This window comes from Mizuhopecten yessoensis, unplaced genomic scaffold (assembly GCF_002113885.1).
Source record: "Mizuhopecten yessoensis strain PY_sf001 unplaced genomic scaffold, ASM211388v2 scaffold10951, whole genome shotgun sequence".
Classification (NCBI taxonomy): domain Eukaryota; kingdom Metazoa; phylum Mollusca; class Bivalvia; order Pectinida; family Pectinidae; genus Mizuhopecten; species Mizuhopecten yessoensis.
The window spans coordinates 904,607-918,023 of record NW_018408803.1 but is presented as its reverse complement, the minus strand read 5'-3'; the positions used below and the strand labels follow the sequence as shown (position 1 = coordinate 918,023).

The 13,417-nt window shown below is 41.1% G+C and overlaps 1 protein-coding gene across 3 annotated transcripts in view; it reads left to right on the top strand.

The window, feature by feature from the left end:
• LOC110464041 (NLR family CARD domain-containing protein 4-like) overlaps positions 1 to 12,773 on the top strand; it is a 40,788-nt gene extending 28,015 nt beyond the window's left edge. For all 3 annotated transcript variants that reach the window (XM_021519054.1, XM_021519053.1, XM_021519055.1), the window contains exons 2-6: positions 6,875 to 7,308; positions 8,170 to 8,430; positions 8,850 to 9,161; positions 9,654 to 9,795; positions 10,448 to 12,773. In XM_021519054.1, coding sequence (XP_021374729.1) covers positions 6,875 to 7,308; positions 8,170 to 8,430; positions 8,850 to 9,161; positions 9,654 to 9,795; positions 10,448 to 12,644 — 3,346 coding nt within the window. In that variant the 3' untranslated portion in view covers positions 12,645 to 12,773. The remainder of the gene's footprint in view (positions 1 to 6,874; positions 7,309 to 8,169; positions 8,431 to 8,849; positions 9,162 to 9,653; positions 9,796 to 10,447) is intronic.
• Positions 12,774 to 13,417: the final 644 nt, after the last annotated feature.

Sequence of the window (13,417 nt, the reverse complement as noted above, 5' to 3'; positions counted from 1 at the left end):
GGGGGGGGGGGGGGGGGGGTCAAAGAAGATAAAACCAGAGGGAGGGGGTTAAAGGTACAAGGAAGATACAGACAGCTGGAGGGGGTAGAGGGTACAAGGTAGATACAGACAGAGGGAGGGGGTAGAGGATACAAGAAAGATACAGACTGAGGGAGGGGGTAGAGGGTATACAGAAGATATAGACTGAGGGAGGGGGCGGAGGGTACAAGGAATATACAGACTGAGGGAGGGGGTTGAGGGTACAAGGAAGGTACAGACAGAGGGACGGGGTTGAGGGTACAAGGAAGATACAGACAGAGGGGGGGGGGGGGGGGGGGGGTAGGATACAAGGAAGGTACAGTCTGAGGGAGGGGGTAGTGGGTACAAGAAAGATATGGACTAATGGATGGGTTAAGGTTACAAGGAATAAACGGACTGAGGGAGGGGTTGATGGTACAAGTAATATAGAGACTGAAGGAGGGTTATGAGGGTACAAGTAAGATACAGACAGAAGGGAGGGGGTTGAGGGTACAAGTAAGATACAGACAGAAGGAAGGGGGTTGTAGGAATATACAGTCTGAGGGAGGGGGTTAAGGGTACAAGGAAGATACAGACAGAAGGAGGGGTGTCGAATGGAGGAGGGGGTTAAAGGTACAAGGAAGATACGGACTGAGGGAGGGGGATGAGGGTACAAGGAAGGTACAGTCTGAGGGAGGGGGTAGTGGGTACAAGAAAGATATAGACTAAGGGATGGGTTACGGTTACAAGGAATATGCAGACTGAGGGAGGGGGTTAAGGGTACAAGGAAGAAACAGACTGAGGGCGGGGTTGAGGATACAGGGAAGATACAGACAGAAGGGAGGGGGTTGTAGGAATACACAGTCTGAGGGAGAGGGTTAAGGATACAAGGAGAATATAGACTGAAGGACGGGGGGGGGGGGGGGTGGTGAGAAGAGGGGAGGGAGGGGTGGGGGGGGGGGGGGGGGTGGTGAGAAGAGGGGAGGGAGGGGTGGGGGGGGGGGGGGGGGGTCAAAGAAGATAAAACCAGAGGGAGGAGGTTAAAGGTACAAGGAAAATACAGACAGCTGGAGGGGGTAGAGGGTACAAGGTAGATACAGACTGAGGGAGGGGGTAGAGGATACAAGAAAGATACAGACTGAGCGAGGGGGTAGATGGTATAAAGAAGATATAGACTGAGGGAGGGGCGGAGGGTACAAGGAAGATACAGACTGAGGGAGGGGGTTGAGGGTACAAGGAAGGTACAGACAGAGGGAGGGGGTTGAGGGTACAATGGAAGATACAGACAGAGGGGGGGCGGTAGGATACAAGGAAGGTATAGTCTGGGGGAGGGGGTAGAGGGTACAAGAAAGATATAGACTAAGGGATGGGTTAAGGTTACAAGGAATATGCAGACTGAGGGAGGGGTTGAAGGTACAAGTAATATAGAGACTGAAGGAGGGTTATGAGGGTACAAGAAAGATACAGACAGATTGAGGGAGGGGGATGATGGTACATGTAAGATGCAGACTGAGGGGTTGGGGGGGGGGGGTACAAGGAAGATACAGACAGAGGGAAGGGGTTGAGGGTGCAAGGAAGATACAGACTGAGGGAGGGGTTGAGGGTACAAGGAAGATACAGATTGAGGAAGGGAGAAGAGGGTACAAGGAAGATACAGACTGAGTGAGGGAGTAGAGGGTACAAGGAAGATACAGACTGAGGGAAGGGGTTGGTGGTACATGGAAGATACAGAATGAGGGAGGGGGTTGATGGTACAAGGAAGATACAGACTAAGGGATGGATGTAGGTTACAAGGAAGATACAGACTGAGGGAGGGGATTGAGGGTACAATGAAGATACAGACTGAGGGAGGGGGTTGAGGGTCGAATGGAGATACAGACTGAGGGAGGGGGTTGAGGGTACAATGAAGATACAGACTGAGGGAGGGGATTGAGGGTACAAGGAAGATACAGACTGAGGAAAGGGGATGAAGGTACAAGTAATATAGAGACTAAAGGAGGGGGTTGAGGGTACAAGAAAGATACATATTCAGGGAGGGGGTGATGGTACATAGAATATACTTACTTAGGAAGGGGTTGAGGGTACAAAGATGATACAGACTGAGAGAGGGGGTTGATGGTACATGGAATATGCAGACTGAGAGGCTGGGATCGAGGGTACAAGGAAGATACAGACTGAGGGAGGGGGTTGAGGGTACAAGGAAGAAACAGACTGAGGGAGGGGTTGAGGATACAAGGAAGATACAGACAGAAGGAGGGGTGTCGAATGGAATAGAAGCAATATACAGATGGTTAATTATTGAGAAAAATGTAATTGAGGATTTTGGGGGCGATTACCGACGTAGGGAATTAGACGTGAAAAAAGGTTGACGACTTGACCCAATTAGTTCAGTGTAAGAGTCGATTGACACGTATAATCCGTACTTATAGGATTACTGAACAACTCGTAACAAGTCTATGTAGGTTTAACTGGGCGATCACAAGTAACTTTAAATATAAAGATCATGCATGGCATTCGATAGTATGTGATATAAGATGCTTGAATACACACGCCGAAAAACTATTCAACTCCGTCAGAAATTTAAGTAATGAAGTTTGTTAGCTGATGATATTTACTTGTAGGATCCCTCTCAAAACTATTTTTGTGTATGCAATAAATATGTAAGTTAGACTCTTGAATTTACTAAACCCTGATAAGTTGGTTTACTTGATGAATCTCTTTCTAAATCTCTGGTTCATTTTCTGAATCACTTAATCACTTTCTGTTTAAATCAAAGATTCTTTTATACTGAATTATGGAATTGTTTTCTGCACCGATACATTATTCTCAAATAAATATTCAAGTTTTGTTATGAAGCCGTCGTATTGATATCCGTCACTTATAACATGATCATAATCTACATAAAGGCTTCTTCAGTGCATTTATCGTCATTATATAGATACATCAGTTCCGTCTTTGTGTATTGCAGAGTTATCTTCTCATGTGAGCAGGTATTGATTGTTACGTCATTGTTTTGTGTGAGAAAATTACGTCGTTTTCTCAAAAATTGATGACGTTAATCTCACAAACAAACGACGTAACAATCAATACCTGCTCACAAGAGCAAATAACTCTGCAATACGCAAAGACGGAATATATATTCCGTTAAGTAGGGTTGGGGAGGGATGGCTCAACTCACGAAGTGACATATATTTTCGAAATGGCATATATTTTAACAAGCATCAAGTCACTGTTTTCCCCCGGAAATGGATAGAAGTTGATCCAGATCTATGTACAGTATCAATTGTATAGATAGAACGGGATTAAACAGTATCTAGTTCTTCTCCGATTCTCGTCGTTTCGTTCTTTCTCATATTTATGTGAAAGGACGAAATCAAAGAAGTTTCAAATATACATTATCGATATGTTTCGCCCATGACAGCACGGACAGGGACATGCTAATTAGGCACAGTACGTATAGGTATACTTGGACCAATCCTGCTGTGTAGTGAGTGCTATTTGACATGGTTAGATCAGCTGTTGATTAATACCATGATCACTCGGGCTGACACTTTACAAGGTGTTGATTTCAAACTTCCACAAGTCTGTCACACGTGTCTGATGGTCCAAACACAATGAATGCAGAAAAACTCTCAAGTCCCTGTGTATACAAAAGTGAAAAGTACAGTTTACACTATATCCGTCTCTGATATATTGTGTATTGTGAACGGTTTCTCAAACACATCTCTTTCTCACGCGATCGATGTATATCATCATAGATATATTTGCTCTTACATGTACAGTCAATAATCGATGTACAATGTACTATTATATATATATATATATACAAAGCCGTATAGCCGTTCTAATAATAGTGTCGTACATTTTATTTTTAAAGTAGGTTGTTTCCAAAACACTGATAAGTATGTACTGTAGGTAACTACCAGCGTAAGGAACAGTTAATGTTGACTTCCGTTCACAGGACTGTTCTACTCTAAATAAACCTCTGGGCCCGTATTCATGAAACCGTTCTCATACTCAGACATTGATTTTGTGCTCAATCCTAATTTCTTGTTCCCGTTATAAATTTATAAAAAATATCGTGTTTTGTCAATGATTTGAGAAAAAATGGGAGAATCTGAAAGCGGAATATTGTTTTCAATGTTTATAATTATGTGACTTTTTGATTGTTTGACATTATTTAAGCGAGTTGCAATGAAGTTAGTTTGAGCACAGAATCCCTGCTTGAGCACGAGAACAGTTTCATAAATACGGGGTCCGTTTTCATGAAACCGTTATCGTGCTTAAGCATGGATTTTATGCTCGTCTGATTTCTTGTTCCGATTATAACTTGATAATAAGGTTTTATTTTGTCAATGATTTGGAAAAACTTTGAAGAGATTTAGAGTCGAATACAGTTTTCAATGTTTTCATTTGACGTTTTGATAGTTTGATATGATTTAATTGAGTTACAAGAATGTTGGTTTTGAGCCCAAAATCCTTGCTTGAGCATGAGAACGGTTTCATGAATACGGACCCGAGTCCTGTGCCCCGTTCGATCTCGTTCCATCCTATCCGAGACGACCTCTTAGCAACACTCGGTTAACATTTATATTTCGCAAGGTATATTAAGTCTGCAAAAGTCTGGCTTTTCCTATTTTCATAACAATTGAAAATACGTTTACATCGCTATATCGCCAACCTTCTTTATGTTACCTCGCTATATCGCCAACCTTCTTTATGTAATCTCGCTACATCGCCAACCTTTCTTTATAACGCCATCATTGTACGGGCGGCAGTATAACGAGGTTTACCTATTCATATTTACACTCTTATTTAAACTGAGTTAGAATAAAAATAAGCAACTCTACTGAAGGATGAGAAGTGATATTAAAAATATCCACGAACCTGCGGAAATGCCCTTGTGATGATAATATTCTATTATTTTAAATCCACCTTGATCATCTCCAAGTGTCGGAAATGATGTTCATCAACTGCTGACAGTCGCATGGAAGCGTTTTTATGTTCGAAGTTGCCGACTTTACATTATTGATAACTCTGTCTGAAAGTGGTATAGCAGGTGATAACTTACAATCGATTGGTAGAAAATCCTGTTTTAGTCTTTTGATAACGTTCGTTCACACATTAAAAGAGTAATATCGCTAGCACTTCTCGAAATAAACATGAAATGTCCATTCCAGGATGTTAATATGCTCAATAGCGCGTGTCCTGAAGATTTCTCACCGATATGGACACGTGTAATTAGAATTTGATAATGCGTGCATTTAAATTATGTATCAAGACGTGCCGTAATACTATTACAAAATAGCCACGTTCATTTCAACATGTTGGCATCACTCGTAACATATCTCCTGAGGATTCGTTTACAGGTAATTGACATTCCGATTGCGTAACACGAAATGTTCATTTCAAGTTGTCGATATCATCCCAAGGGTGTTTCATGTGGAAATATCTGCACACAAATGTAGGCATATAGTGCAAATGAGAAAACAACTGTTAATACACTTAATATTTAGATCATTTTTTTCATGCGCGAGTTTTTTTTACCTTTGACCTGCGTTATGAACATTAACCTATGTACATGAACTTAGAACTAAATGAGACATAACTATTGTTCATTTTCGGAAAATACTACTAAAAAATCACAAAAAATGTACAAAAAGTATTCATTTCAAAATGTTGGTATCAATGACAGTGCGTTTTATGAAGATTATTTCAGGTGAAATATGAACCCTTAAAGTATTACTATACTTTGATGAGAGTGTGGTCAAGATCACTCTGAAGTCACACGAAATATACATCAAAGACAGCGCGTTCTCTGAGTTTATATTTCAGATATGAACACTTCTAATTAAAATATAATCTGTCAAGAACCAAGACATACTTAATTATTTTCTGTTGTGTCAGAAAACCCGAAATGAATTTTAAAGGTCTATCAAGCCTGAATGGCCCCGATATACAATTTTAGGCAGGCGATAATACCATGAATTTAAAAACCGCGTTTGTAACTCAATATAATATACATGTATGCTACTATTGACAGATTAAATAGTCTCTTTGAAATATGTTTGCGTCAAATTCTTTAGGCAAGATAATGATACACTTTGACAAAACCGGGACACGCCTCTATACCGAGAATCGACTGTATTATTTATCATGAGAAAGATCAGGAAATCTCCGTACCCATTGTGTTAAAAGTTAGCTTCGGCCGAGCTATTCTTTTGTAGAAACGCGAAAGGCAATTTTTCTTCTTTGTGCTTCTGTTTGGCAGATTTTTGTTAAAATGTTATAGCCTACAAAAAGCACCATTGGTGTATAATAGTGAGACACGTTTGTCAACAGTTTGTATGATTGACTTCCGGAAGTGTGTGTGTGACACCTTGTTAGTCCGGACAATTGGGTTTGACCTGGTTATAGTCCGGAACATTGTATGTGTACATATACAACCGATTAGATGTCACAATTTTGTTTGGCTTTATTATTCCTTCAGTTTGTATCTGTAAAGTGACACCTTGATATTCCGGACAATTTCGTTTGTATTCCTGTTTCTAAACGATTGTATGCGTAAAGTGACACCTCGTTAGTCCGGACACTTTGGTTAGAATCCTAAATCCGGAAGATAATATCTGTGAAGTCAAAACTCGTTAGGTTCAGACATTTTGGTTTGGCCTCGTTATTCCGTAAGTTTGTATATGCAAAGTGACACCTCGTTAGTCCGGAAATTTTGTGTCGAATGAAACGAATAACGAATGAAAGTTCCGGGTAATCAAAATCCGGATAAAGTAGGGCTCGGTGTAATAAAACAGATACATGTGAGATAATTCTACCGGCACTGAAATAGTAGGAGGGAATAATAATTGTTTTTTTGTAATTTCAGGGCCAACATGGATCCTGCCTGGGCCAGCAAGTTCAATAATTCCAGCAAGGAACGGGAGTATTTGGCCAGGACAGCATGGCTGCTTCTAGATGCCGGAACATCCGCTCTACGCACCGTTTTCGATAGCGTACATCCTCCGTTAAATCTCCGGGACCATCTCGCGCAGGCGCACGTGCGATCAGTGCTTGTCCGTCTTCATGAAGAACAAAAAGTATTGACAGATAACCAATGGAAACTGTTGTATCCTCTGAAGAAAAAGCACGTGCTGTCACAGAAATATGACAGCCACCTACTTCTGACTCTGTTACAATCCGTGTGTCATTTGTGTCCTCCCTATCCTAATGGCTGGCACGCCCTACCAATGTCGACCGACAGTAGCCTCGCAGCCGATATCGTCCGGATGCAGCTCCTCTACCAACAGGTGGCGTCTATGGGTAGGTCAAAGTTCAACCTTCATTTTAAAACAAATTCATTGCTGTTTTCCCTCATTTTCATGTCAAATATTGGAACAGTCCGCTTATGTGACATGCAATTATTTTCCTTGAAACAATATAAGATAATTTGCATTGAGCACTGTCCAGGCACCACTATGATATTCATAACAAGTTCGGGAAATTAATTTAAAAAATCCCTTTGCATCACACTTCATAATATATGAAGCGACTGGCATGGTGTGATTGCCCTATATAAGTGAGGGGTTTCCTCTTCCCCTTCTTTGATTGGCGGTACAGTGACCTGAATACAAATGATGCATATTTTGACCTATCATGAGTGCAAGGAGTATTGTTATTATCAGAAGTTGTAGAGGCTTGTTTAAGATCAAGTTGACTTGGTAAAAATGTCATCTCTAAATGATGGTGTTGATCTAAACATGATACACCTTACACATCAGTATAGGTCCAAAGTATTTCCTGTGATTGGTGCTCATGTCTCTGTGTGATTTGAGGAGCGGTGGGGGAAGGGAAACGAAGTTGTCCAAATTTATGTCAAACTTTCCTCTACAGTTTAAGTGGTAATGTCTTTCATTGTCTTAAATGTATGTGTTGCAAATATGTACAATGATAGCATAGCTCATGCCTCACAAACTCACAAACCACAAACTCACAAACTCGCAAACTCACAAACTCACAAACCACAAACTCACAAACTCACAAACTCACAACCCACAAACTCACAAACTTACAAACTTACAAACCACAAACTCACAAACCACAAACTCACAAACTCACAAACTCACAAACCACAAACAGATATATAAAGCAGGCAATAAACATAACTATTTATAATTCCCACAGAATCGATGGCGATAGACGAATATACCCGAATTTGGCGGCAAGCGAGTGAGGTGCTCTTCCGGTTAGGCGGTCCCCCCATCCGGGTGAAAATACATCGAATTGAACACGAGGTCATGACACCGGAAATGCAGACGCACTACATCACCACATTTATGACAGCATGGGGAGACGGGCGGAAGCTTATCTCTTCACCCAAATCAGCCGACTCACTCCGGAGAGCGCGGAGGAATCGTCAAGCCAAACATAGCAACGATCAAAATGGTGAGATTTCATTTTCCTTTTAAAATTGAATTATTTTGACATATAATAACAATATATAGATTGAATTCAAATATTTGAAAAATATAATTGGTATTCATTGTCAGTGTGGTAGAAATAATTGTATCACTGTGTCTCTCCAAGAGTAACACAAAAATGTCCGACCATTAACTATCCACAATTTATTCAAAGGCCATATTATGTCTGTTATTCAAAAAACAAATGCGCCTGTTATCAAATATGTTTAAAAACTGCCATGTTTATTCATCCGCTCGTCTGTCATGCCATTCCCGATGTTCTTGTGTACAGTATATATGTCCGGACGTCCGATCATTCAACATCCTCGTATACTACACATGTCAGTTTGTCCTTCAAACTTCTTAAAGCAACTGAAAAATCATGTCTGTCTATTCGTCCAACAGGTTTATCACCAGAAGACAAAGCCGTTTGGAGGAAGGTTCACAAGATGTTAGTAGATAACATTGTAGCGGATGACCTTCTGGACAGACTTCAGCAGAACCAGGTAATCAAGTTCAGCGACCGCCAGGAAATCCTTTCCATCACCAAGAACTCCGAGCGGATGGTCAACCTCCTGAACAAGATCCTGAACTCGAAAAACTCCACCGCGTTCAAAGCGCTTCTCGAGGCAATGAAATACAAGTACAAGAAGATACACGAAGAGGTCGTGCAGATCCGAAAAGAAACTTACAAGAATGGCGTCCGGGACAATGTGGGTAAGTGAACTGGAAATAGTCATATATATGTCACAAGCCTTTGGTAAACTATGGAATACCTGCAAAGAACATGTTTCACTGTACAGCGATTGGAATAATGTAACACGAAATATTGCATACCACCATTTTTTCCTATATCTTTGTAGACTGGGTGTTGACTGAAACATGGTCATGTGGAGGTCGATGGTATGCGATTAGATTCGATGTTACTATTCTTAGAAACATGAGGTTAATATTCTCTTTATGACGTCACTTCAATCGTAACGTCATAATGCTCGCTTCCAAATGCAGGACTTCTTTCTTCACGATTTCCATACAATCCACCTTGTTTAATGATAAAATAAGCATCGTTTGTTATATTCTTATATGGACCAATATCTGTTACAGGTCCTTATAACCACATACTTATTATTCACCTCAACCGAAGTTCGTTATTGATAAATAAACTAAAATTCAACGTTTTTAATGTGAAACATTTTGATTGGCTTACAGATGTAGTGGGCGTGGTCAGTGAGGTCCTATGTAACCACTACAAACAGAACTACAACAAGTGTCAGCCTTTCCCTTGGAACGAATCTGTTACCGTCAACATCCGGGACATCTACACACCGCTAGACATCCTAAACTCGGACGGGTAAGTGCGTGTGTCCTTATCAAAGGAGGCCAAACAAAATAATCTTGCGTTGGAAATAAGGCCACACAAGATAATAATGTGAATAGGCCAGGCCATCCAAATCAATGTTGTGTTGACATATAAAAGACCAAAAATAAGCTAACATTAACAATAACTGAAAATAACTACATATATTTTTTCTGTATGAAGATAAAAATAAATATTGTATTCAATAGTATTTCGTTTTCGGTTGTTTAATAGGGTATTCATATAGTGAAAACAATACCCATGTTTTATTACTTATTTATTTAGGTAAAAACTAATGTACATTCTGAGTGAAAAAAAAAAATCTATTACATAATTTTTTTGTTACTAGCAGGCATGAAACGTCGTTTCATATTATGACTTCACAAGCACGTCACACTCCATCTTAATTACTAATTTTTAGCTAATCATAAGTACGAAGTCGCTGCAGCACAAATAAAGCGTAATAAGGGAAAAACAAGACGAAACGGCTATGTCTTTGAGACAAATGTCATTTTAAATTCGTTTAGTGATAAATTATTAGTTTATTGCTGCGTTTAAAATATACCTGAACCGGATAAATGACTGGTTTATATCAAACATACATCATGGTTATCAAATAAAAAAATCTTCCGATTATTTTTTTCAGAAAGAGGCTGCATCTTCACGATTTCTGCCCACCGCCGACCACAAATGGGCGTGGACCACGAGTGATGTTGGAAGGCGCAAGCGGAAGTGGCAAGTCCGTTTTATGTCAGACGGTGTCCTACCTTTGGGGGTCCCAGAAGTCTTTCTTCCGACATCGCTATCCCATCTTCCTTCACGTGGATCTGCAGACTATGGAAGGCGGCTTCTACGAAAGTCTTTACGAAAGGTTAATCCCCGCCGGATTTAGTCTCGACCTATCAGGATTCCGTAGCATGCTAGAGGAGCACTCGTATGACGTCATGCTGCTTGTAGACGGATACGACGACGGAAGTGACGTACCGGAACTGAAAACCATTTTGTCAGGTGAAAGCCTTCGACTTGCGACGGTCATCGTTGCTGCAAACCCTGAACTTATTTCTTCTGGTCATTTCACACCCGACAGTAAAATGTTCTGTATGGGATTCAGCCAGACCAACGCTATCAAGTGCGTCACGAACTTCCTCGAGCAATTCAAAGCCAATATCGAACACCACGAAGACTTCCTAGGCATCATGGCGAACGAGAAATGGGCGCTGAGACCTTATCTCAATCTTCCGATCGTAGTGTTGCTCGTGTTCGGTTATTATCAGACGACGAAAAAACCCAAACTTCTGGAAATTGAAACAGTGACAGGACTTTTTGAGTCATACGGCATCTCGATGGCAATGCACCTTTGCAAAAAGCAAAAGATTGACGTCATAGGGTACGAGTTCCCCGAAGACATCATTACCGGTGTGGAAAAGTTAGGAAACTTCGCTTTTAACACACTTCTTAGCAACCGAAAGGCTTTCGGAGAGGATGAACTTACACTGGAAATTGAGAACCCAAATGCATTCAAACTTTGTGCCTTTTCCAAATTCATGCTTGGTTCTAAGGTCAAGTTCCTGTGTGGACTTATGCAAGATTTTCTTGCGGCGAAACATCTCGCGGATTTCGTAATGGATGACATCGTCAAAACTATTAAAGATAATGGGATGACGAAGAAGCCAAAGTTCACACAAGTAGTGAGTCTGTTGTCCGGTCTATATAGATTTGATTACGACACATCTGTTCTTCGTGCCATTTTCACGGAACTTGCTGTACGTAACATCCGGCAGACGCGCGTGCCGACCGGACATGATACAGAAACATCTTCGTCAGAGAAGAAATTAAGGCCCCCTAGCGGACAAATCATGGATTTCAATACAAGTCTTCAGTCTCTCATTGAATGTCAGTCACGTGATGACGTGTGCAAAATCGTCGCGCAGTCTTTACCGCCAAATATCTTAGTTCGGCGAGAGGGGCTCATACCATCTAAATGTCTTTACGCTTTACAAAACGTACTTCGGTTCGAGGATAACCGATTGACGCACTTGGAATTCCATCTGCAGCCCATGTATATGTATCAACAAAGCCAGTTTAATGATATCGCCATCGCAGCTGCAAGAAACAAAAACCTTACTAGCCTTAAAGTTCAGTGGTCATCGCTTGACCTCATGTCCAAGTTCATGTGTACTTTTATGACGGAAACTGACCATATCGAGCATGTGACTTTAGAAGATGTGTGTAGAAAACCTTTGACAACTGTGCCTGCCTCTACATGGGCTGCACTGCAAACAACGTGTGAAAATATGTCAAAAGCGTCGCGCGTGTCCTTCATCAACTCCAAGGTTGCAGCAGTGACCTACTTTGTCCTTCAACACCTCCCGCACTCGGTCGAGGAGCTCGACCTGCACGGTTGCGCAATGAACATGATGTGTTCGAGCGAAATCAGCGGGAAACTTGAGAAGAGTACAACACTAGAAAAACTTGACCTGACAGGGGCTCATTTGTCGGGTTCCGAATTCGTCCCAATATTGCAAGGTCTAAAGCTGTGCAGTACCATCAAACACCTTAAGATGTGTGGCGCCAAGCTTGACCGACTGGCTGTGGACGCGCTATCCGAGTGTCTCAAGCTGACCAGGTCACTGCAGGTACTTGACCTTAGCGAATGTCAGCTGACCACCGACATGTGTCAAAAACTGGCTGGAGCCATTGTCCAGAACCGGACACTTCAGAGACTGGTGCTGAAAAAGACCAAAGTGACGTCAGAAGGTCGAGAGGCCATCTCGCATACGAAATTAGACCAGGTCAAGGTTGTCGGACTTGATGAAAATGTCCACGTGGTGAACGCAATGTAGTGCTCAAATGGTAGACTCCACGGCTTTCAATACGCTTATGTGCGAGACAACATGGGATATATTCACATATATATATTTACATTTGCCCCCGCGCCATCCCATTACAACAGTGTTAGAGGGCAAGTGTAATTATATAGGCTATAATTACAACTGCTCGACTATAATTACAACTGCCTGTTTCAGGTGTAGGAATATGTAAACAAACAAAATGGCCGCCTGAAATGTATTTTAAAGCAGGGCAAATGGTTTCTGTAGGAATATGTCTTAAAAAAGAAAAACATGTAAATATAAAAAATATCTGGTTGTCTGGATGTAATTATTGTTGATATAATTACAAGTGGCCTCTGGCATATCAACCATAAAACCCTAGCGGGTTTTATGGGATTTGACAAATAAATAACTTAATTATAAATGATAATCATGCGTCATTGATCCAGAATTCTGACATCAACTGTAACCTCGTAGCATATTAGTCAGAAGACGTTTGGGAGAACATAATACGGGTTACCTCCCTTGTTAAAGTTTCGACAAGGGTAACTATTTCTATCTCTAATGGGTATTGACCACCTTCAACAAGATGAAGATTCTGTTCCGGGAGAGATTAACAAATACACAGGGGAGAACTAAATAGATACGAGATAAATTTGGGTCGGAGATGGACAGTTAAAGAGTTGATGAAATTAAATTTACAAAGATGGGTGCCAATTTGAGCCTTCTGGTGGCTATCACCGATAAGTTTCATTTTTCTTTTGTATATACATACCTTGGGGTTA